Source organism: Onychostoma macrolepis, chromosome 05 (assembly GCF_012432095.1).
Source record: "Onychostoma macrolepis isolate SWU-2019 chromosome 05, ASM1243209v1, whole genome shotgun sequence".
In the NCBI taxonomy this organism is placed as follows: Eukaryota; Metazoa; Chordata; class Actinopteri; order Cypriniformes; family Cyprinidae; genus Onychostoma; species Onychostoma macrolepis.
Window position 1 is genome coordinate 29861188 of NC_081159.1, and position 24267 is coordinate 29885454.

The following is a 24267-nucleotide window of genomic DNA, read 5'->3' on the forward strand; positions in this document are numbered from 1 at the left end:
CTTCATTGTATACTTTATAATAGAGTTGCCTGGTCTTCACTTGCTGTTTGAAGGAAAATGCATTGGTATTTACTGATTTACAAAGCTATTCTGGGTTTTGCCATCCTATCTCTGTTGTTTGATTCACCAAAAGTAGTTGTTAATTATTCATTGCGTTCTCAGTCTTTTACAGTCTTCATGTACCTTCAGCACAACTAATTTAGGTAAAATTGCATTTGAATATGCTGCACCGTCAGACTGGAATTCTCTTCAAATGAAACTCCGGCTAAATCAGTTGGTGTCTCCTTGTAAATTTAAAACACTTTTGCGTGGAATAGAAAATGATTTAATGATTTGCAAATGCTTTTAATGCTGTAATATTTTATTGTTGTGATGTATTGTTCTTTGTTGTATATGTATTTGTATAACTGGGCCGCCTATCTTGGCCAGGACACTCCTGGAAAAGAGATTTTTAATCTCAGTGAGGTTCTCTCCTGGTTAAATAAAGGCAAATAATAAAAAAAAAAAAAAAAATGACCGTAAAGAGTTGGGAGAAAATTGGATGTGTGTCATATCCGCGTCATGTGCATCAGGTTATTAAAGAAACAGCGTTGCTTTTTAAAGTGAAATCTGCTGCAGGCTGCTTGATATAAATCAAAGAACTAAAGAAAAAGAGAAATCGCTTGACTGCTCTGCTCGCTGATTAACTTTTGTAGCTTGAATAAAGAATAATCAATATAGCTTATGCATACAGTTTATAGTTTATGTGAAGATTGTTTTAAGTTCACTTATAAAATTATATTTTTCATTAAAAATAATATAACATTTCAATTATACTGTGATATTAAATGGCTAAAATTAAAGGGAAAAAATGGATTTAATAGAGACAACAGTAACGTTATTTGTATCAATGATACTTCTTCATTAACAATAGGCTAGTAAAAAGATGCCATTAAACACATATTTAAAATATACCATCTTTATGTTGTTTCTATATTCATTTGGAAGTTCAGTGTGAAAATATGACAACACAAATATATTAATATGCATTTAGTCACATTTTTTTAATTAATTACAGAAAAAATTTATGATTTTTTTTTTTTTTTTTAATTGAATGGCAGACAGCACTAATGTTAACCTTTTATAGATGTTACTGTTGGTAATATTAGTTAATTGTACCCCACATCCTTGGCCCCCTTCAAATGTTCAATTCGATAATCCGGCCCTGAAATGAAGTTAATTGAATAGCCCTGTTCTAGGGAATTGTGTGCTTCTAATTTTAAAGCATCAGTTTGGACAGGACCCTTTTCTATTCTAACATGACAATGCCTCTGTGTATAAGGCAAGGTTCAAAAAGAAATGATTGATTTAGTCAGTGTGGAAGAATTTGACTGGTCTGCAGAAAGCCAAGTCCTAATCCAAGCTGAACACCTCTGGTGTGACTTTAAATGCAGATCTTGAGCCAAAAACTCTTTATCAAACACCAATGACTTGTACATATGGGTACAGTCATTTTAGACACTTCCAAAACTGTTGCAACAGAGATTGAAATACAATTTTTAAAATACATGAATTATGTTTCCATCTTTGTTGCCACCGTTTTGGAAGTGCCTTTTTCTGTTCTAAAGAAAGGGGTGTCCCAATACGTTTGTCCATATAGTGTATGTACAAGTCATTGGTGTTTGGTAAAGAGTTTTTGGCTCAAGATCTGCATTTAAAGCTTGGATTAGGACTTGGCTTTCTGCAGACCAGTCAAGTTCTTCCACACTGACTAAATCAATAATTTCTTTTTGAACCTTGCCTTATACACAGAGGCATTGTCATGTTAGAATAGAAAAGGGTCCTGTTCAAACTGTTGCTTTAAAATTAGAAGCACACAATTCCCTAGAATATCATTATATGCTTAAACATTAAGATTTGTACTCATGGAAATTACTAAAGTAGTCAAACCTGTTCATTAGAAGGGGGTGACCCAATACTTTTGGCAATATAGTGTATATATTAGGGTGGCCCTTATTTTTGGACTTTTGAAATATTCTGCTCTCACTCTCCCAGTCAACTCTCTGGAAACAAACCAAATTTTGCCGAGACTGGACTACGTTTAGGGTTGTGCTCAACAAAGTTGAAATTCTTCATATAGTCTTAATGACAATAACAGCACGTAATTAATAATTATACAAAACCATTAGCAAATTGTGAATTATGTTAAAAACGAGAACACAGAACAGTGTTGTTTGTCTTAAAAAGTTGAATTACATTGGCACCGATAGCCTTGTGGAAAGTGAGCTGACATGTAGGTGTCGAGTTTGAGTCCCAGCTCGAGGAACGAACACTCCTAGGAACGAACACTCGTAATGAAGAAATTAAGAGTGTTCTGTCATTGTCATGACGTTGCTAAGTATGGTAACCCATACTCAGAATTTGTGCTCTGCATTTAACCCATCAAAGTGCACACATACAGCAGTGAGTAGTGAACACAACTCACATAAACCATGAACACACACCCGGAGCAGTGGACAGCCATTTGCTCAAGCACCAACTGGAGCAGCTTGAGATTTGGTGTCTTGCTCAAGGGCACCTTAGTGGTATTGAGGGTGGAAGAGAGCGCTGGTCATTCACTCCCCCCACCTACAATCCCTGCTGGTACTGAGACTCAAACCCATTACCTTCAGGTTACAAGTCTGACTCTCTAACCATTAGGCCACAACTGCCCCTCATCTCTGACATCAGAAATATTCAATATTTTATCAGTGAACAAAAACTTTGCTAATATCACCAATCAGCTCTTGAAGTACCTATTGATAAAAAGATACATTCTTTGAGCACACCCTAAATGATAAATGATCTAGATGGAATTTTGCATACATTACTAACTTCTAGTGGAGAAACATATAAGGTGTGAGAGGTTAACATTTCCAAAAAAAAAAAAACCAATAAGGGCCACCCTAATACACAGGTGCTGGTCATATAATTAGAATATCATCAAAAAGTTGATTTATTTCACTAATTCCATTCAAAAAGTGAAACTTGTATATTATATTCATTCATTACACACAGACTGATATATTTCAGATGTTTATTTCTTTTAATTTTGATGATTATCTCAGAAAATTTGAATATTGTGAAAAGGTTCAATATTGAAGACACCTGGTGCCACACTCTAATCAGCTAATTAACTCAAAACACCTGCAAAGGCCTTTAACTCTTCCGAGTCGCCGATCACGCCGGCGTGATCAAGACACATGACCAGTTTAAGACGTTGAAGCATAAAAACAAAGTCACGTTGAGCGCTGCCGTCCACTTCTATCGAAAGTGCTGGCTTGAAACTCTATACTAGAGGGTGACACGGGAGTGCATTTTGAAACCTCTCCCGTCCCACTCCCACAAAAAAAAATCCCGACCCGTCCCAATCCCACGAAAAAACTGGGGGGAAAATCCCGTCCCGCCCACTCCCGGAAGAATTACTCCCATTCCCTCCCACTCCCGTTTTTTTATTTTTATTTTTTATACATTTTTTTTTGGCCGAAATCTGTCAGTTACAGTAAAAATATAGTACAGATCACAGCGTGCCCACTTTAGTTGAATAAAAACCCAAAATGTAGTTTTTTTGTTATTATATTGAACTGAAAGCCAGTTTATGCACAGTGTAGGCTACATTGCACACATTAAATTTTATGTAAATCATCCATGCTAACACACATTTTCTATTTGAATTTAGTTTTTTAGTTTTTTTTTTTTCATTTGAAAGTAGACATTTCACTCTCTATAGATATATTTTTCAAAGACGGAGTTTCGAAGTTTCTCGCTCAGAGACCTAAAGCGCGCCCTGATTGCTTTAAAGCGCAACGTTTCGTTGTTATTCTGAGTGTACACAAATAAACGAGTCTTTACAGATTCGAAAGATGTATTAGGCTACTTTTATCTGTATGACCAAAAATTACGGAGATTTTAAGAGCAAGTGAGCGCACCGGCGCCTGTCCTGCAGCGAGCGCACTATTCAGCTTCCACTCTCCACACAAACACTTCAATTGCGCACATTTCTCTAGGTTAACATCATATTGAGCGGTCATGTAAAGTTGCTACTACATACATCTTTCAGATGAAAAGCCATATTTGAGGTCGATGAACAGTGGCGGCTCCAGGATTTTTTTGTTGGGGGTGCTAAGGGGGGGTTTAACAGTTCAGAGGGGGTGCTAAAAAAACTAATTAAATTGAGAGAAAGTAATGAACGCCTAACTTTAGCTATCAGTTTTTTATATACAGCAGCTTTGAAAAAGGCATATTTAAATTTTTTCCTGTGGTATTAAACTTGCCACTGTTAATAACTTCTAATGCCAACTGCCAAATATGACACTTACAAAGTAATATAATTTATGAATGAATATAGAAAAGAAAGAAAGTTGGGATTTTTTTCATTGTTTTGTTTTGTTTTATTTTATTTATTCATTTAAGTTACCTTTATTTTTTTTATTTTTTTTTTATTTTACACATATCTAGTAATTTCCACACGGGCACACATTGCGGGTGATAACCTTCCCGTGCTGATTTGCATCGTATCATGCATGTGTAGATAGCCAGAGATATTGTCAAAAGCATAAAAAAATTGGCAATATTAAGAGGATTTAGCATTTCCAATTAATGTAGGCCTGTTACATTCTTCTTATTATTAGGCCTATTATTATTATTATTATTAGATTACTTTTCTTATTAAATTACATGAAATTATATTCGTTTATTCGTTTACTTCTCATTGAAAAGTTTTTTTTTTTTCTTTTTAAAAACAGGTCTATTAATTTATACAATTAATTATAGGACTATAACTATTATTACTGCAGTCATCAATGAAAATTCAGAGCAGCTTTATTTCATGCACTGATTTTCAAAAACAACCTGTTTAACGCGAAATACGTTTCGTCTCGTGTTTTTCACTTTAGGAGCCACAAGAGAAATATTAAGGGAATAATTTAAGACAGTTATATACCGTTATCAGCATATGTTAAATTAGATTCGTCTCTCGGTGCCTCGGAGAGAATATGCGCCGTTACTGCAGCGTTAACCGTCAGTTTTTTTACTTTCACTTTCTCTAGTGAATTGACGTTCACCGTCTTGCGCAAACTTTGCCCGTTGCTTGCTCGAGTTGCTTGACCCCTCCCTCATATTATTAATTGTTTATAGGCCACATAATAGGCACCTTTTTTTTTTTTTAGGTTTTTAATATTTATTTTTCAATGTTAATGAGAGTGACACCACAGTTAAAAAACAGGAACATCATTAGGAAATCCTTGGTGGGGCTGTGCTGGGGCTAAGCAAGTTTCAGATGGGGCTACAGCCCCGTCAAGCCCCGCCCTGGCGCCGCCACTGTCGCTGAATGATAGCGTGTATTACCACATAGACCAGCCGTTAACGATCTGTCCGTCACGGACTGCGTCATTCACGCAGCCACACCAAAGCGAACAGGAGGAGAGCGAGACAGGGCAACTAGAACTGAGTTCGGAATTAAAATATACAGTTTATAGTTCATTTATATAAAAGGTATATTTGTGTATAAAGTTGGTATCATCCGGTCCGCCCACTCGATGACATTTTTCCTCTCCGTCCCAATCACGTGATTCGTAGCGATTTTGTTTCCCATCCGCGGGATTCCCGTGACCCGTGGGAATCCCGAAAAAATGTCAGCCTCTACTCTATACTACTTTTTGTTTTGTGTTGATAGACCAAGTAAAAACGGAGATATGATCATTTAAACTTTATATAAAAAAATATTGAAAATATTGACGCGTTCGTAAAAGAACGCAAGATGGGATGCGACAGGCGTTGCATTTATTCTAATAACCGTCGGTTTTGTCATAAAACAAAACGGAGAAAAATGTGTGAATCTGCTGACTCTGCTCTTCAGACTGCACATTTCAGGGAGTGGAGGAGGAGCCAACTGAGCAAAGAAGCGAAATTGAAAGGCGCCGGCGGAGATTGATGGAGTAGCGGAGAGACACACACATATTAGAGAGAGATATTATTGCTAGTTTTGGAAGAGTTTGAGTAGATTTTGAGAATAGTTTAGGAGTAGTTTAGATAGTTTAGGTAGTTTTTTGTGGAAGAAAAATGAACATTGTTGACAGAAACTGTTTTGAGGAGTGGCACAAAAAAAACAACAACAACACACTTTTTGTTGATATTTGTTGTAAATAGTTGTGTATAGTTTGACTTCATTTGACCTTTTGTATGGTATATTTGCACTTTTTAGGAACCCCTCTTACTCAAGGAGTGAAAGCCCTGTAATGTAACTGTCTGTGTAATTGTACATGAAGTGTTTTGTAGAGTTTATAAGCAAAAAAGAAAAGAAAAAACGCCTATTGCCACACCTGTTTTTTGCTGTATATAGTTAGATTTTATCTCAATTTTACCTTTTTTTATGTTGTATTTGCACTATTTGGGAACCCTAATATTCTGGGAATGCAAGGCCTTAAATATAGCTCTCTGTATAATTTTGTGCATGAACTGTTTTAAAAGTGGCAAAGCTAAAAGAAAAAAAGCCTATGGCTACACCAGCGTTTTTTAAATCATATTTTTTTTGTATATAGCTTGATTATATCTGAATTGTACCTGTATATGTTGACACTTACAACTTGTGTTTACATTTTAAACCTTTTAAAATGCTTCATTGAGCATGTTTGTGTTTTTTGTAGTAAAAAAACTATAATTTTTCTATTCGGATTTTGTATTTTTTGTGTGATTTTGGGTCCAGTATCTTGATACAGTACATCAAAGTGAAAAACTAATTGTCTGTTCATATAGGTGATGTTGTGCTGAAAAAAATGATACCAAACATTGGTATGGTATAAATTTGTTTATGTCGCAAAATAAAAAAATAAAAAAGTACTCAAAAACGGCCAAAATAGCCCAAGACTCCGAAGAGTTAAATGGTCTCTCAGTCTAGTTCTGTAGGCTACACAATCATGGGGAAGACTGCTGACTTGACAGTTGTCCAAAAGATGACCATTGACACGTTGCACAAGGAGGGCAAGACACAAAAAGCCATTGCAAAAGAGGCTGGCTGTTCACAGAGCTCTGTGTCCAAGCACATTAATAGAGAGGCGAAGGGAAGGAAAAGATGTGGTGGAAAAAAGTGTACAAGCAATAGGGATAACCGCACCCTGGAGAGGATTGTGAAACAAAACCCATTCAAAAATGTGGGGGAGATTCACAAAGAGTGGACTGCAGCTGGAGTCAGTGCTTCAAGAACCACTACGCACAGACGTATGCAAGACATGGGTTTCAGCTGTCGCATTTCTTGTGTCAAGCCACTCTTGAACAACAGACAGCGTCAGAAGCGTCTCGCCTGGGCTAAAGACAAAAAGGACTGGACTGCTGCTGAGTGGTCAAAGTTATGTTCTCTGATGAAAGTAAATTTTGCATTGTCTGGAGGAAGAGAGGAGAGGCACACAATCCATGTTGCTTGAGGTCCAGTGTAAAGTTTCCACAGTCAGTGATGGTTTGGGGTGCCATGTCATCTGCTGGTGTTGGTCCACTGTGTTTTCTGAGGTCCAAGGTCAACGCAGCCGTATACCAGGAAGTTTTAGAGCACTTCATGCTTCCTGCTGCTGACCAACTTTATGGAGATGCAGATTTTATTTTCCAACAGGATTTGGCACCTGCACACAGTGCCAAAGGTACCAAAAGCTGGTTCAATGACCATGATTGGCCAGCAAACTCACCAGACCTGAACCCCATAGAGAATCTATGGGGTATTGTCAAGAGGAAGATGAGAGCCACCAGACCCAACAATGCAGATGACCTGAAGGCTGCTATCAAAGCAACCTGGGCTTCCATACCACCTCAGCAGTGCCACAAACTGATCACCTCCATGTCACGCCGAATTGAGGCAGTAATTAAAGCAAAAGGAGCCCCTACCAAGTATTGAGTACATTTACAGTAAATTAACATATTTCTCCAAGGCATTTATACAGCGATCTGTCATGCCACAAAGACTGTAAAAATGCCATTTATTATTTGAATTTCCTGAAAAAATAAAAATTAAATAAAATATTGTATTCATTCGGTACACATGCGTACCGAACCGAATGATCAAATGAACACGCAGAACATGAGGATTCGTATTTAAATAGTCTTTTTGCAGTTTAATATTCACAGACAATAGTCTATATCGCGATTTGATTTAGGTGTACTGACCTGTTTTTTATTTATTCAGCAAAAATATAACTGATTCCGTGAAATCCAGCTTTATACAGTAAATTCTTTATATAACTGAATTCCGTGCTTCCGTCCGTGTTTTCTGCACCACGGAAATCATAGGGCCCTACTAATGTAGCAAACGAGTGTGATAAGCTCATTGTGAGAGTAAAAGATGGGGACATTGTTTATTTAATTTATAGCATTGCGTCTCACCAACTAGGTGACAACGTAGTGTTAAATCACCATTCAACAGACTAAAGCCACCACCGCACTGCAGAAAGATACTAACTTTTCAACCTGCTATGTTACTGAAAAACTATGTTGATTTAGGAAATAAGCATGAGTTCTGGGACACGGCGCGGCTGGTATAAGCACAAGCATTGACTGCCATGATCAGCTCTGGTTGCCGTGGAGCCGTAATGCAGTGATGTGCGGATCAGCTCTAACATCTGCTGTTAAAAATGAACCATCCATTCATCATATCATCATGCAAAAATAAGTATTATACTCGTTGTCATAATATGTGATGATCAAATACAGGTGTGGGTGGCGGGCGGATAATCTGAAGCAGCGGACTCGGGTGAAGTTTGAGCTCATCCACGCATCTCTACACTACAGTGACCTGGGTCGCCACTCGCCAGTAGTAAACAATGGAGCGCACTCTGCTGGACAAACTAAGTAATTACACCATTTAGAAGCATTTCATCTGCATTATAAATTCTGTAAAAAAAATAAATAAATTCACATCAGTGACATATACAGTGGGGGAAAAAATTATTTGATCCCCTGCTGATTTTATACGTTATATGCCCACTGACAAAGAAATGATCAGTCTATAATTTAATGGTAGGTTTATTTGAACAGTGAGAGACCGAATAACAACAACAAAAAAAATCCAGAAAAACGCATTTCAAAAAAGTTATAAATTGATTTGCATTTTAATGAGTCAAATAAGTATTTGATCCCCTATCAATCAGCAAGATTTCTGGCTCCCAGGGGTCTTTTATACAGGTAAGGAGCTGAGATTAGGAGCACTCTCTTAAAGGGAGTGCTCCTAATCTCAGCTTGTTACCTGTATAAAAGACAATCTGTCCACAGAAGCAATCAATCAATCAGATTCCAAACTCTCCACCATGGCCAAGACCAAAGAGCTGTCCAAGGATGTCAGGGACAAGATTGTAGACCTACACAAGGTTAGAATAGGCTACAAGACCATCACCAAGCAGCTTGGCGAAGAGGTGACAACAGTTGGTGCGATTATTCGCAAATGGAAGAAACCAAAAATAAATGTCAATCTCCCTTGGCGCTCCATGCAAGATCTCACCTCGCGGAGTTTCAATAATCATGAGAACGGTGAGGAATCAGCCCAGAACTACACGGGAGGATCTTATAAATGATCTCAAGGCAGCTGGGACCATAGTCACCAAGAAAACAATTGGTAACACACTACGCCGTGAAGGACTGAAATCCTGCAGTGCCCGCAAGTGCCCCCTGCTCAAAAAAGCACATGTACAGGCCCGTCTGAAGTTTGCCAATGATTCAGAGGAGAACTGGGTGAAAGTGTTGTGGCCAGATGAGACCAAAATCGAGCTCTTTGGCATCAACTCAACTCGCCGTGTTTGGAGGAGGAGGAATGCTGCCTATGACCCCAAGAACACCATCCTCACGGTCAAACATGGAGGTGGAAACATTATGCTTTGGGGGTGTTTTTCTGCTAAGGGGACAGGACAACTGCACTGCATCAAAGGGATGATTGACGGGGCCAGTCTGCAATCTTGCAATCTTTATTTATTCTTCAGCGAATTCAAACCCTTCTCACTGGATCTCGCAGCGCTGTGCTGTAACAGTGTTGCGAAATCAACTTTGGTTCCTGAGTAAAGCTGTTCTGAGCTTGGACAAGTTTGTTTGCGTCTCGGTCCCAGCTGATAAACTGACCGCGCTGCGCAGCTCAAATGAGTAGCGGGATTTTGTTACGCTTTTGTTTCGTTTGCCGTTTGATTTTTCTCATATACAACAGAAATGGCAGCACTTACGAGTTGGGCAACGCGGTGGTCACGCCAGTGCGAACGCTCACAAAATGTAGCAGAAAAAATGGTCGCAGTCTGGTAGCCTGGTAATACCAAACTCTGCTACTTTGCTTTGCTTCGTAGACAGAGTCTGGAAGGGCATAATTGACAAGCGTTTACCTTCTCGTAGGGTGGGCGCTTGTCTGAAGTTTAAAATCATTGGTGTACCCGTAAGCCAATCACATAACGTTTGGTTATGACGTATGTTATGCGCCGGCTCAGCCTCCTCAAACTTCCGCTGTAAACACAGGTATGTGGCGAAAACAAAACCATCGAGTGAAATACCGGAGTGAAGATGGCTGTGAACAACTTTTGCAGATTATGTGAAGTAAATTTGAAGTAAAAACTGTATATTTTTAATATTTGTTTAATATTAATTAATATTCATCTTTTTTTTCAGTGATACCAATACTACTACTGTCTCTATAAAAAAAATATTTCTCCCCTAATATTTAACAATTGACTATAGCCATTTAACATTACAGTATAATTGAGAGCTATCAATTTTAACATTTATTAGACTTAAAATAACTTTAAATTTAAGTAAACTTTAACCCCCTGGGCTCGAAGCCCGCACTAGTGTGGGCAGTCTCATATTTTCTTTATGACCGCGAAAAGAACTAAAAATACTCCATGAGTTTTGATTGTACAGATAAGAACAAGGTATCGTTTGAAACTGCAAAGGGTCTACTTTTATTTGTGTATAGTCATAATAACAACAAAATAATGTGCTTTTAATAAATAAAGAAAATAAACAGGGTGCGTTCTCTGCCGGCTCTGTCTCTGTCACCTCTCTTCACAGACACGTAAATAAAACAACATGAATCTCCGCGAATACTCGCCTCAAATACATGAGAAATATATGTATAGAGAGCTTGAAATGTCTACTTTTAAATGAAGTAAGTCACGTCCAAAACAAATATTCTCTGTTAAAGTAATCCGTATGAAACCAACGCGATGTCCGGTTTTCCCGTCTCAACTCATTATATCTAATGCGGTCACGCCCATGCGCCGATTGCGCTTTTCACATTCAAACATCCACGTGAGGCGCATGCGAATGTAAACGCCCACATCGCCTCCGCGTGAACAAACAAAGAACAAAGTTCATCCCGGCTACTTTCTGTTTCTGGAAGAAGATCTGCTGAGAGAAATAACCCAGAATTTCAAAATGTTTTTATTTTTTATTTCCTTCAGAGCACATAAACAATATGAAAATGCCAGGTAGCCTATGTGATGTTCATTTATATATTTCAACATGGCACACCACCAGTCAAAAGTTTTTGAACAGTAAGATTTTTAATGTTTTTGATCCAAAATACATAAAGTTGTATTTGCTAAAGCAGCAATATTGTGAAATATTTTTACTATTCAAAAGCTTGGAGTCAGTATATATAGAAATTAAAACTTTTATTTAGCACACAAGTGATGATAAAGACATTTATCATGTTACAAACGATGCTCTTCTTGTAAACTTTCTATTCATCAAAAAATAATAAAAAACTGAAAAATTCTTCTCAGCTCTATTCAACATAATAATAATAATAATAATAAATGTTTTTTGAGCAGCAAATCAGAATATTAGAATGAATTCTGAAGGATTATGTGACTGGAGTAATGATGCTAAAAAGTCATCTTTGATTGTTCCTAATAAACTGTTTAACTGCACTCGCAAGTGAATCTGAAGTTATGAGTTGTGATAGCTAAATATATTCTTAATAAACTACAAACAAAAAACATATAAATGTATTTTGTCCTCACATTCTTTCTTGTAACTCTTCCCTCTCAGTCACACACCTGACTGGCTCATTTAAAATCAATAAATGATTTAGAAAATTTAAATCAATATATTGTTTTCCGTGAGCGAGTAAACAAGACGATTTTTGAAGCAAAAACTCTAGACTACAAGATCCAGTTCTCAAAAGTCTTGTGAACAAATGTTCTGTATGTGTTTTATGGCCTTATTTCAGTTACTTTAAAATTTTAGTTTTTCACTAACCACGCATAAACGTTGCTTTCTCAAAAACACAATCATGTACATAAATGCTGCTAACATATTATTGTAGCCCAGTTTGTGCTGATTACAGTGTTATTAGACTTTAGCCATTTATATGTTTATAAGCAACTGAAAAAAGCACAAATGTCAGGGCATGTCAAAACTTCTCCAGGCCCCCAAAACACCCTCAGACCCCAGAGGGTTAAACAATCTTCACATAAACCCATTATAATAAATGTCATATTTACCTGTGCCCTTCAGTAAAAATATAGAGAAATTTAAATTGAAGTTATCAAACACAAAATTCTAATTTAAATATAGATGAATCCTTAAAGCTATAAAAGTGATTGATTTCCTCTTTTTTCTTTGATTAACAGACATCACAGCAGCTGGTTATTAGGTTATTTTGGCTGCTATTTTTTTTAAGAGCTGCAGCTACTGAACATGATGCAGATCTGACATGCATTATATTTTCTCTCAACTTTCTTTACCTTTTAAGACGCACGTCAGGTCTTAAAGTCTCTATTAATGAGCTGAATCCAGTGTGTTAGATGAGGGAGACAGTGCTGGGCTGCTCCAGGACAGTTTTGAATACTATTTCAGAGACATGTTCTTAAATGTGACTCATATAAGATATATCACATGCATGCACAGTTTTAAGGCAGCTTTAATCACCTTTTTGGTAACTTCATGACTTAACTGACCACAACATTGCATGCATAGTTTATTTCGCATTTTGATATGAAATGACACAGGCTCCAGCGTGCGCCAGCCCCTTTGAGCGTGCGCTACAAGCACAGTTTCCACGCTCATTTGACTCACGCCTGGTGCTGAAGTGAAGCTGGAGCACGAGTCTGAAACGTCTACCATTTGATGTGGTCATAAAGACGTTTTACGACTAAATAAATGCAATTCTTTTCAAGAGAAAATGAGACAGAAGCAGCAGTTGTGAGTGGGGTGGCCAACCCTAGCTCTGCCGCTGCTTTAATTGCATTAAATATTTTTAACGTGTTAAGGGCTTTTCACACTGAATGCAAAAATTTGGGCACGATGACACACACTTTTGAATCGAAAAAATAGATCCCTATGGAGCTATTCACACCAGGCACGATCATTCGAGGCACAAAAAAGCAATTTTTTTTTTGCGTCTAGTGTGTCGATTTTTTCCTCCGTCGCTCCGCGAAAAAACGGGCCGGCCAATCAGATTTGAGCTAAGATCACGTGCCTGGAGCATTTGCTGTTGCATAAAAAGGCGAGAATGGTGGCGCTGTTTCGAAAACCAGTGTAAACAAACACCGAAGAAGAGTATTCTGCGAGATGTGTGGATGACGAGTTCTTGTTATCTTTGGTATCTGAGATCAAATTTATTCTCACATGTTGTTAATATAATTTCTGTTAATTCTCCACTGAATTATGTGATCTGGAGTGTCCTTTTTCTCCCACGTGTGCGAGTGTTATGAGTCAGAGCGTGTTTACTCTCTAACGTTAGATCTTCTGTATAAAAAAAAATCGAGTGAAACATTTTTCTACACATGAAATATGAAAGCAAAAGACATGATTATGATGATATATTTTTCTGTATGTGTTTTGTATGTAGCTCATGGTATTTTTATAACAATAAAGGATGTTTAGAAGCAGTGTAGTGTTATTAAACATACAAAGAGTGCATGTCTGCCTATTATAGAATCAACTTTCACAATCGGAAGTTATTACAAGTACTCGATGATGGTTTAAGGTGGGTTTTAAGCAAAAACATTAATAATCACATTTTTAAATGTGACTTGATGCTAATTGTACTTTTATTTATATTTCAAGATGTTTTCTTGTAAAGCATTATAGATAGTTTGTGTTTCTGGCATAGAACCAAACTTTATTTAGCTATATTAATTTAGTACTATATTGAGCAGCGGACGATGTCAAATGATATATGAGATACATATCTGACGAAAAATGCATTGTTGGTCGGCTCCACCTAGCGTGTAGGCGTGAATTAGCAGAAGGCGAACATTCGTTTCGCGTTCGGTGTGAAAGCACCGTTCGTCAGCGATTCGCCTCGCTTTTTCGCCTTGCGCTCAGTGTGAAACGGCCTTTAAACTAAAAAAATTAAATCGCCTGCGTTAACGTAATTTTGACAGCCCTAATATATATATATATATATATATATATATATATTTTTTTTTTTTTTGTCAAATAACATGCTGCACAATAGAACTGTAAATTTAAATGGATGAAAAATGGTAATTCTCAAATTAAATGGTCTAGAGATGAAGTTCATGTGCACTGTCCTCATATATTAAGCCAGCAGATGCTGAAAAAAAAAAAAACACTCAGAGCATCTTGTGTGTTTGTGTAGCAAACAAATCTATGCCACTCATTCACAGAGACATGCAGAACATGCAGACCTAATAGCAACATGCACTGACTGGCTGTTGTATTTATTTCTGCTGTGTGGTTGGTAGTTAGATTCATATACCGCATAAAAATTTCCAGAGATTATCATTGTCACCGACATAAATTTTATCGCACTCTCGCCATGATACTGTTTATCACCCAGCCCTAATGTACTGATCAATTAACATTCAAGACCCTAAGAAAAATGGCACCGAAATATAAAATAAAAAGTCTGACTATAAAAGTGCTTCCAAAGCATTAAATACAGTTTTAGTTGACAGTAAATGAAGGTGACTCACATCATGCCCAAGTTCAGCAAGTCCAGCAATGCAGCCATAACGAGTCGTCCACTGAGTTTTATCATCCAACAATGCCTGACAATTGAAAAAAGACATAAAATAATGATGGGCACTTCAAACTTTTTAGACAACTTCTGGTGCTTTAGCTTATCAGATATATTTGTTATACTTACATAAAACTAATAATAGTTCGTAAACACACTAACTTTAAATCTCAAGTCCAAGCACAGTGTCTACTACCTTAGTAAAGGTCTTGGTGATACGTGACTGGATGTTGTTGGTTGTCGTGCTGAACGTCTTGCAGCTCTGAGCCATCAGCCGGGCAGCAAAGTCTCGCAGAGCCCAGTGATTGTCCACGTCAGGCCTCAGACATAGCTGCTTACTCACAATACACGTCACCACAGCTGGGATCAACTCATGGAGCTAAAAGAGAGTGAAAGTAGTTACATGAAGAAAAATATAATTTTCCTAGAACTTTTTCCTAAAACTCAAAATGTCCTTCACAGCAAAAAACAAATGAAAATAATTTACTGTAATCTGAAAAACAGCTTTTATATGCAAATTAGTCAGTCTATCATAACACAGCATGTTTACATAGAACTTGTAACAGTACAGCAGAAAAACAAGGTCTTAATTCTAAAGGTCAAAGAGAGAGTTAATATTAGTTTGAAAAACTAATCAAAAAGGTAAAATAAAATTGGCAACATTTTAGATTTATGAGATGTAAATAAAGTGTATGTTATTATTAGTATGTAGTGTTTGAATAGCTTACATATTTCTCTAAATATAGAGTTGGATTGTCCATTAAAGCCTTCACCATCCTCATTAAGTATATCAGCAGAGCCAGATTATTCTGAACAACATTTACACGGACCTGAAAGAGAAAGTGATAGCGATAACACTTATACTTGTTACAACAATATAGAGGATCTTTGTATGCTTTCTATATATAGTAATTCATTAATTCATAATTTAATTAAAAAAGTTTTAGGAGTGACATCCGTATTGTGTCATAATTCGTATAATGCGGTATTCACTCTTGAAATAGCAATGATTAACAGTGATAATGACTGCAATGGATGGGACAAAAAAAAATTGTCAAAACAGATGTGCATTAAGCAATGAAAATTCAAACTAATAAATGCATATTATATATATATATATATATATATATATATATATATATATATATATATATATATATATATATATATATACACTAGGGATGTCACGGTACCAAAATGTTTGTATTCGGTACCGATACCAGTGAAAATCCACGGTTCTCGGTACCAATTTCGGTACCAAAGCAAAACACAAAAACATGCTAATTAAAAAACACAATTTTTTAAAATTAATAAAGTCAAACAAAAATTAAATGTATAAAAATCAATGCCATTCTTTATACTTATTTAAAATTGTGTTTCAAGTTTTTCCGCAAGTAATAAAAGTATGAAAAACAGTAAACAAATTTCACCCAAATTTAATTTGTCTTTTAATTAATGAAATTTAAACTTTTTTTTTTGGTAAATAAAGGGGATTTAGGCTACTATTAAAATTAAAACTAAAACATGGAAGAAATATTGAGTGATTATTTCTTAACAAATAAAGTTTTATTAATTTTTTCAACAGTAGTAGCAGTAGCCTATCACATACATTCTACTAAATAATAGTAGCCTAATGGTACAAAGTCTTTAGTTAAACCAGACTTTTATTTTGACGGGTTGCCGTGAATACATTTAAATTGACGCTGGTTTTACTCAATGAAACGGTAAAATGCTCGTGAGGTGACTCTCAGAGCAGTTCTGGAGATGTTGTTTATGTATTTATTTCCTCACTGAGACTGCAGATGCTGAAATCACTGCGAGTGTCACTGGCGCTTCAGTGTATAGTAAACAAAACCGCGGGTATAGTAAAATTCCGTCCGCGTTTTCTGCATCGCGGAAATCATACGCCAAGAACCGGGTCGAACGGGTACTCGGTACCACCGGTACTTCAAAAAACCTGGTACTGTGACGTTTTCATTTCTTTAGTACCGACTTGGTACCGAAGTACCGGGTCTTTTGACAACACTAATATACACATATACCGTATTGTCCCGAATATAAGACGACCCTGATTATAAGACAACCCCCCTTTTTCCAGATGTACCTGTTGGAAAAAGGCTTTTTGAAAACCAAATCTTGTTTTTTATTTTTTTATTTTTTTCTCTCTCTGTAAAACACATTTATTCTTAAATTATTTTCATATTGCATATTTTTCCAATTCTAATTTTTGTTTTGAAAGTATGGTAAATACTGGTAAAATGTACCAACAATGACATTGGAACATTTTGATATACTATTGAAATAACAGGTAGCCCATCTGAATTATATAACAATTAGGCTATCAATCTCATAGTAGCCTACCAAAATGTTATTATCAGTAGACGTGAAATCTTATTGTAGTCTTCAAATCTGGGTACTGTCTTATGTTTTAAAATCACTTACAGAGGAAGTTTGTTCCCATCAGGCTAACATGACAGTCACGATCATGCTGCTGTAAGCTTTTCTTTTTCATTTGTTTTCATTCGCGATCTTTACAACACACATTACATATTTCATGGCACACTCGTTTTATGCGTTTTTGGCGCCACCTATTGTTGTGGGTGTATTATTGACATATGAAAGTCTAGACCCTGAATATAAGACGAACGCGTTTTTTCAGATGTATTTCCAAGGAAAAAACATCGTCTTATATTCGGGTCAATACGGTATATATATATACATATATACATACATACAGTGGGTACGGAAAGTATTCAGACCCCCTTACATTTTTTTACTCTTTGTTATATTGCAGCCATTTGCTAAAATCATTTAAGTTCATTTTTTTTCCTCATTAATGTACACACAGCACCCCATATTGACAGAAAAACACAGAATTGTTGACATTTTTGCAGATTTATTAAAAAAGAAAAACTGAAATATCACATGGTCCAAAGTATTCAGACCCTTTGCTGTGACACTGTGTTTGATTATACTGAATGGACTTGATTAGGAAAGCCACACACCTGTCTATATAAGACCTTACAGCTCACAGTGCATGTCAGAGCAAATGACAATCATGAGGTCAAAGGAACTGCCTGAAGAGCTCAGAGACAGAATTGTGGCAAGGCACAGATCTGGCCAAGGTTACAAAAAAATTTCTGCTGCACTTAAGGTTCCTAAGAGCACAGTGGCCTCCATAATCCTTAAATGGAAGACGTTTGGGACGACCAGAACCCTTCCTAGAGCTGGCCGTCCAGCCAAACTGAGCTATCGGGGGAGAAGAGCCTTGGTGAGAGAGGTAAAGAAGAACCCAAAGATCACTGTGGCTGAGCTCCAGAGATGCAGTCGGGAGATGGGAGAAAGTTGTAGAAAGTCAACCATCACTGCAGCCCTCCACCAGTCGGGGCTTTATGGCAGAGTGGCCTGACGGAAGCCTCTCCTTAGTGCAAGACGCATGAAAGCCCGCATGGAGTTTGCTAAAAAACACCTGAATAAGAGAACTTTTTGGCCTTAATTCTAAGCGGTATTGTGGAGAAAACTAGGCACTGCTCATCACCTGTCCAATACAGTCCCAACAGTGAAGCATGGTGGTGGCAGCATCATGCTGTGGGGGTGTTTTTCAGCTGCAGGGACAGGACGACTGGTTGCAATCGAGGGAAAGATGAATGCGGCCAAGTACAGGGATATCCTGGACGAAAACCTTCTCCAGAGTGCTCAGGACCTCAGACTGGGGTGAAGGTTTACCTTCCAACAAGACAATGACCCTAAGTACACAGCTAAAATAATGAAGGAGTGGCTTCACAACAACTCTGTGACTGTTCTTGAATGGCCCAGCCAGAGCCCTGACTTAAACCCAATTGAGCATCTCTGGAGAGACCTAAAAATGGCTGTCCACCAACGTTTACCATCCAACCTGACAGAACTGGAGAGGATCTGCAAGGAGGAATGGCAGAGGATCCTCAAATCCAGGTGTGAAAAACTTGTTGCATCTTTCCCAAAAAGACTCATGGCTGTATTAGATCAAAAGGGTGCTTCTACTAAATACTGAGCAAAGGGTCTGAATACTTAGGACCATGTGATATTTCAGTTTTCTTTTTAATAAATCTGCAAAAATGTCAACAATTCTGTGTTTTTCTGTCAATATGGGGTGCTGTGTGTACATTAATGAGGAAAAAAAAACGAACTTAAATGATTTTAGCATATGGCTGCAATATAACAAAGAGAGAAAAATTTAAGGGGGTCTGAATACTTTCCGTAACAACTGTATATATATATATATATAAAATAAAATACACTTTACACACACATACATATACATATACATATATATATATATATATATATATATATTCCGTGTCAAGGCAACTATTGTTAGAAAGGGAGGTGTGCGATATGACTTTTTACGATATTTTATTTTACGATAGGGTTGGGCGATAAGGCAAAAATATAATTTTATGATTTTTTTAAGAAGGTAACAAAATATAAAATATACAAGATAACAAAATATAAAATAAAAACAATGGCAGACATTTAGGCCAAATTGGGCAAAGATAAAATCTTTGTCATTATTTTATCTTTTATTAAAAAATAAGAACAAAGATAGGCTACATTACAAATACACATATAATAATAATAATAATAATAATAATAATAATAATATACAAATAAAACAAACAGTGCTTTATTTTCAGGTAAAGTAGGTGTATTTAGCAGTAGCATTCAAGAAATTGAATTAACAAAATATAAAATAAAAACACTATATACACCTACATTATATACAGTCATGGCCAAAAATATCGACACCCTTGGTAAATATGATCAAAGAAGGCTGTGAAAATTAATCTGCATTGTTAATCGTTTTGATCTTTTATTTAAAGAATTCACAAAAATCTAACCTTTCATTGGATAATAAGAATTTAAAATGGGGAAATATCATTATGAAATGAATGTTTTTTCTCCAATATCGTTAACAAGGCAACTATTGTTAGAAAGGGAGGTGTACGATATGACTTTTTTACGATATTTTATTTTACGATAGGGTTGGGCGATAAGGCAAAAATATAATTTTATGATTTTTTTTAAGAAGGTAACAAAATATAAAATATACAAGATAACAAAATATAAAATAAAAACAATGGCAGACATTTAGGCCAAATTGGGCAAAGATAAAATCTTTGTCATTATTTTATCTTTTTATTAAAAAATAAGAACAAAGATAGGCTACACATTACAAATACACATATAATAATAATAATAATAATAATAATAATAATAATATACAAATAAAACAAACAGTGCTTTATTTTCAGGTAAAGTAGGTGTATTTAGCAGTAGCATTCAAGAAATTGAATTAACAAATATAAAAATAAAAACACTATATACACCTACATTATATACAGTCATGGCCAAAAATATCGACACCCTTGGTAAATATGATCAAAGAAGGCTGTGAAAATTAATCTGCATTGTTAATCGTTTTGATCTTTTATTTAAAGAATTCACAAAAATCTAACCTTTCATTGGATAATAAGAATTTAAAATGGGGGGAAATATCATTATGAAATGAATGTTTTTTTCTCCAATATATGTTGGCCACAATTAACGGCACCCTTTTATTCAATACTTTTTGAAACCTCCATCTGCCAGTTTAACAGCTCCAAATTTTCTCCTATAATGCCTGATGAGGTTAGAGAACACCTTCATTCCTTCATTCAGAATCACTCCAGACCCTTTAGATTCCCAGCTCCATGTTGGTGCTTCTTCTCTTCAGTTCACTCCACTCATTTTCTATGGTTCAGGTCAGAGGACTGAAATGGCCATAGCAGAAGCTTAGTTTTGTGCTCTGTGACCCATTTTTGTGTTGTTTTTGAGGTTTGTTTTTGGATTATTGTACAGTTGGAAGATCCAAACATGGCCCATTATAAGATTTCTAACAGAGTCAGTCACTTATTGATTCTTTATCTGTTGGTATTTGATTGAATCCATGATGCCATGTGTCTAAACAAGATGTCCAGGACCTCCAGCAGAAATATAGGCCTACAACATCAAAAATACAGCAGTATATTTCATTGTACACATGGGGTACTTTTTATCCCTGTGTTCACCAAACCCATCTTGAGTTTTTGCTGCTAAAAAGCTAATTTTTTAGTTTCATCTGACCATAGAAGCCAGGGCCATTTGAAGTTCAAGTCGTGTCTGATAACTGAATTTGCTGGAGCTTGTTTTTGGATGAGCTAGGAGAATTTTTCTTGAAACCCTCCCGAACAACATGTGGTGATGTAGGTACTGTTTGACAATTTTTTTTTAGGTTTTCTGACCCAGAGACTCAACTATTTTCTGCAATTCTCCAGCTGTGGTCCTTGGAGAGTCTTTAGCCACTCAAACTCTCCTTCTCACTGTGCATTAGGACGATATAGACACACGTCCTCTTCCAGGCAGTTTCGTAACATTTTATGTTGATTGGAAATTCTTAATTATTTCCCTGATGGTGGAAATGGGAATTTTTCACTGCTCTAGCTCTTTTCTTAAAGCCACTTCACTAATTTGTGAAGCTCAATTATCTTTCGCTGCACATCAGAAATATATTCTTTGTTTTTTCTCATTGTGATGGATGATTAAGGGAATTTGGGCTTTGTTTTCCCTCCTATTTATATTTCTGTGAAACAGGAAGCCATAGCTGGATAATTTCATTTTCATAATCACCCTGGAGTGCCCAAAACTGTGAATATGAATGGGAATATACTTCAGAGATATTTTACTCATAAGAATTTCTAGGGGTGCCAATAATTGTGTCCAACGTGTTTTTGAGAAAAACATTTATTTCATAATGATATTTCCCCCCATTTTAATTTCTTATAATCCAATGAAAGGTTAGATTTTTGTGAATATTTTAAATAAAAGATCAAAAGGATTAACAATGCAGATTAATTTCCACAGCCTTCTTTGATCATATTTACCAAGGGTGCCGATATTTTTTGCCATTACTGTACATAAATTATACAATGACTGTTATTAAAGCAACTCTATTAAAGTTCTTCAGTCAAGAGCAGTGAGTGATTCTTCTCTTTGTGTTTTGTTTTATTACCATCACCCAAAAATGATCATTCTATCATCATTTACTCACTCTCAAGTTTTTTTAAAACCCGAATGAGTTTCATTCTTCTGTTGAACATAAAATGTATTTTGAAGAATGTGGGTAACCAAACAGTTGCTGGTCCCCAGTTACTTGCATAGAATTTCATTTATTGTTTTTCCCACTATCAAAGTCAGCAGGGACCAGCTTCTCTTTGGTTACCCGCATTCTTCAAAATATCTTATTTTGTGTTCAGCACAAGAAAAAAATGAATATAGGTTTGGGACATGCGAGTAAGTAAATAATTACATAAATGTCATTTATGGGTGAACTATCACTTTAAATGACAATCGGCAGCATGTTTAGTACTGTCGTTTAAGACCTGCACACATCTAATATACAGGTGCACGTACGATTTTTCTCTCAACTGTTTACTTTCACTTTAGCCATAACCAACTGTGTTTATTTGTAATCTTTGTGTGTTTTTGACAGTATTAGGGAATCAGACACGAAAGATAGCTTAGTCCAGTAATTATGCGCTGTTTGATGGGCTATAATGTGCACGTGCTTCAGGTGTACGTGCTCAAAAAGTGCCCGGAAGAACAGCACGCGAATGAAATGTTTAACCAGCACATGCAAATAATGTACTTTTGTGATTGCGAATAAGTGCAGTGCCCCGTGAGTGTAACTCTACTGCTGAGTTAACATTTGATGTGAATGTATGTTGTGTTGTACAATATATTGAGACGGAGGTGCGCTGTAACACAATACTATGATATTTTTCAAAAGCAGATCGTGGAGATATTTTAATCGTCCATGATCAAAAATCATCATATCACACACCCCTATTTTACGATATGAGTGCAACACTTATTCTAGAAGAAAAGACTTAAACTAAGTAACTTAGTTACTTAAAAACAAGTTGCTTTTTGGCCATCATTCTTAAAGGGATAGTTCACCCAAAAATGAAAATTTGATGTTTATCTGCTTACCCCCAGGGCATCCAAGATGTAGGTGACTGTTTCTTCAGTAGAACACAAACGATGATTTTTAACTCAAACCGTTGCAGTCTGTCAGTCATATAATGCCAGTCAATGGGCACACAATCTTTGGGAGAAAAAAAAAACATGCACACACAAATCAAAATTAAACCTTGCAGCTCGTGACAATACATTGATGTCCTAAGACACGAAACGATCGGTTTGTGCAATAAACTGAACAGTATTTATATCATTTTTTACCTCTGATGAACCTCAATGTCCGACTGTCACAACATCCGGTGCGTGACCTGTCAACCTGCTCTGGCACATAGATATATATACATAGATGCCTCATTATGGACGGTTTCTATGGGCCGCGATACGTAAGGATCTACGTATCTATGTATATATACACATCTACAGTATGTTCCAGAGCTGTTGATGTGTCACATGCCGGATGTTGTGGATGAGCTCAGGATGGTTGGACATTGCGGTGTATCAGAGGTAAACAATGATATAAATACTGTTCAGTTTCTCGCACAAACCGATTGTTTCGTGTTTTAGGACATCAATGTATCGTCACGAGCCGCAAAGTTTAATTTGGATTTGTGTACGTGCATGTTTTTCTTTCTCTCAAAGATTGTATGCCCATTGACTGGCATTATAGGACTAACAGACTGCAACGGTTTGAGTTAAAAATCTTCGTTTGTGTTCTACTGAAGAAATAAAATCACCTACATCTTGGATGCCCTGGGGGTAAGCAGATAAACATCAAATTTTCATTTTTGGGTGAACTATCCCTTTAAGGCCTTTATCAGACATCAAGAACAGATCTATCACACACTGCTTTATAAACACTTACATTTAAAAAATAGAGTATAACATTTCTCAATAAAACATATCAATCTATTTCCTGATTAAGCCCTTTGGGAAATTAAAAAGAAAATCCAAATGTTTACCTGGACCTACAGTTCATATCAAAACAATCATTAGAAAATGGAAGAAGCTAAACATGACTGTCAATCTCCCTCGGACTGGGGCTCCATGCAAGATCTCACCTCGTGGGGTCTCAATGATCCTAAGAAAGGTGAGAAATCAGCCCAGAACTACACGGGAGGAGCTGGTCAATGACCTGAAAAGAGCTGGGACCACCGTTTCCAAGGTTACTGTTGGTAATACACGAAGACGTCATGGTTTGAAATCATGCATGGCACGGAAGGTTCCCCTGCTTAAACCAGCACATGTCCAGGCCCGACTTAAGTTTGCCAATG

General features: G+C 36.5%; 1 protein-coding gene across 2 annotated transcripts in view; it reads right to left on the reverse strand.

Annotated features, from left to right (window-relative positions):
- Positions 1-24267, reverse strand: part of taf6 (TAF6 RNA polymerase II, TATA box binding protein (TBP)-associated factor) — a 111889-nt gene that overhangs the window by 41614 nt on the left and 46008 nt on the right. For both annotated transcript variants that reach the window (XM_058776696.1, XM_058776694.1), the window contains exons 9-11: positions 15691-15792; positions 15159-15341; positions 14919-14993 (exon numbers count right to left, since the gene is read on the reverse strand). In XM_058776696.1, coding sequence (XP_058632679.1) covers positions 14919-14993; positions 15159-15341; positions 15691-15792 — 360 coding nt within the window. The remainder of the gene's footprint in view (positions 1-14918; positions 14994-15158; positions 15342-15690; positions 15793-24267) is intronic.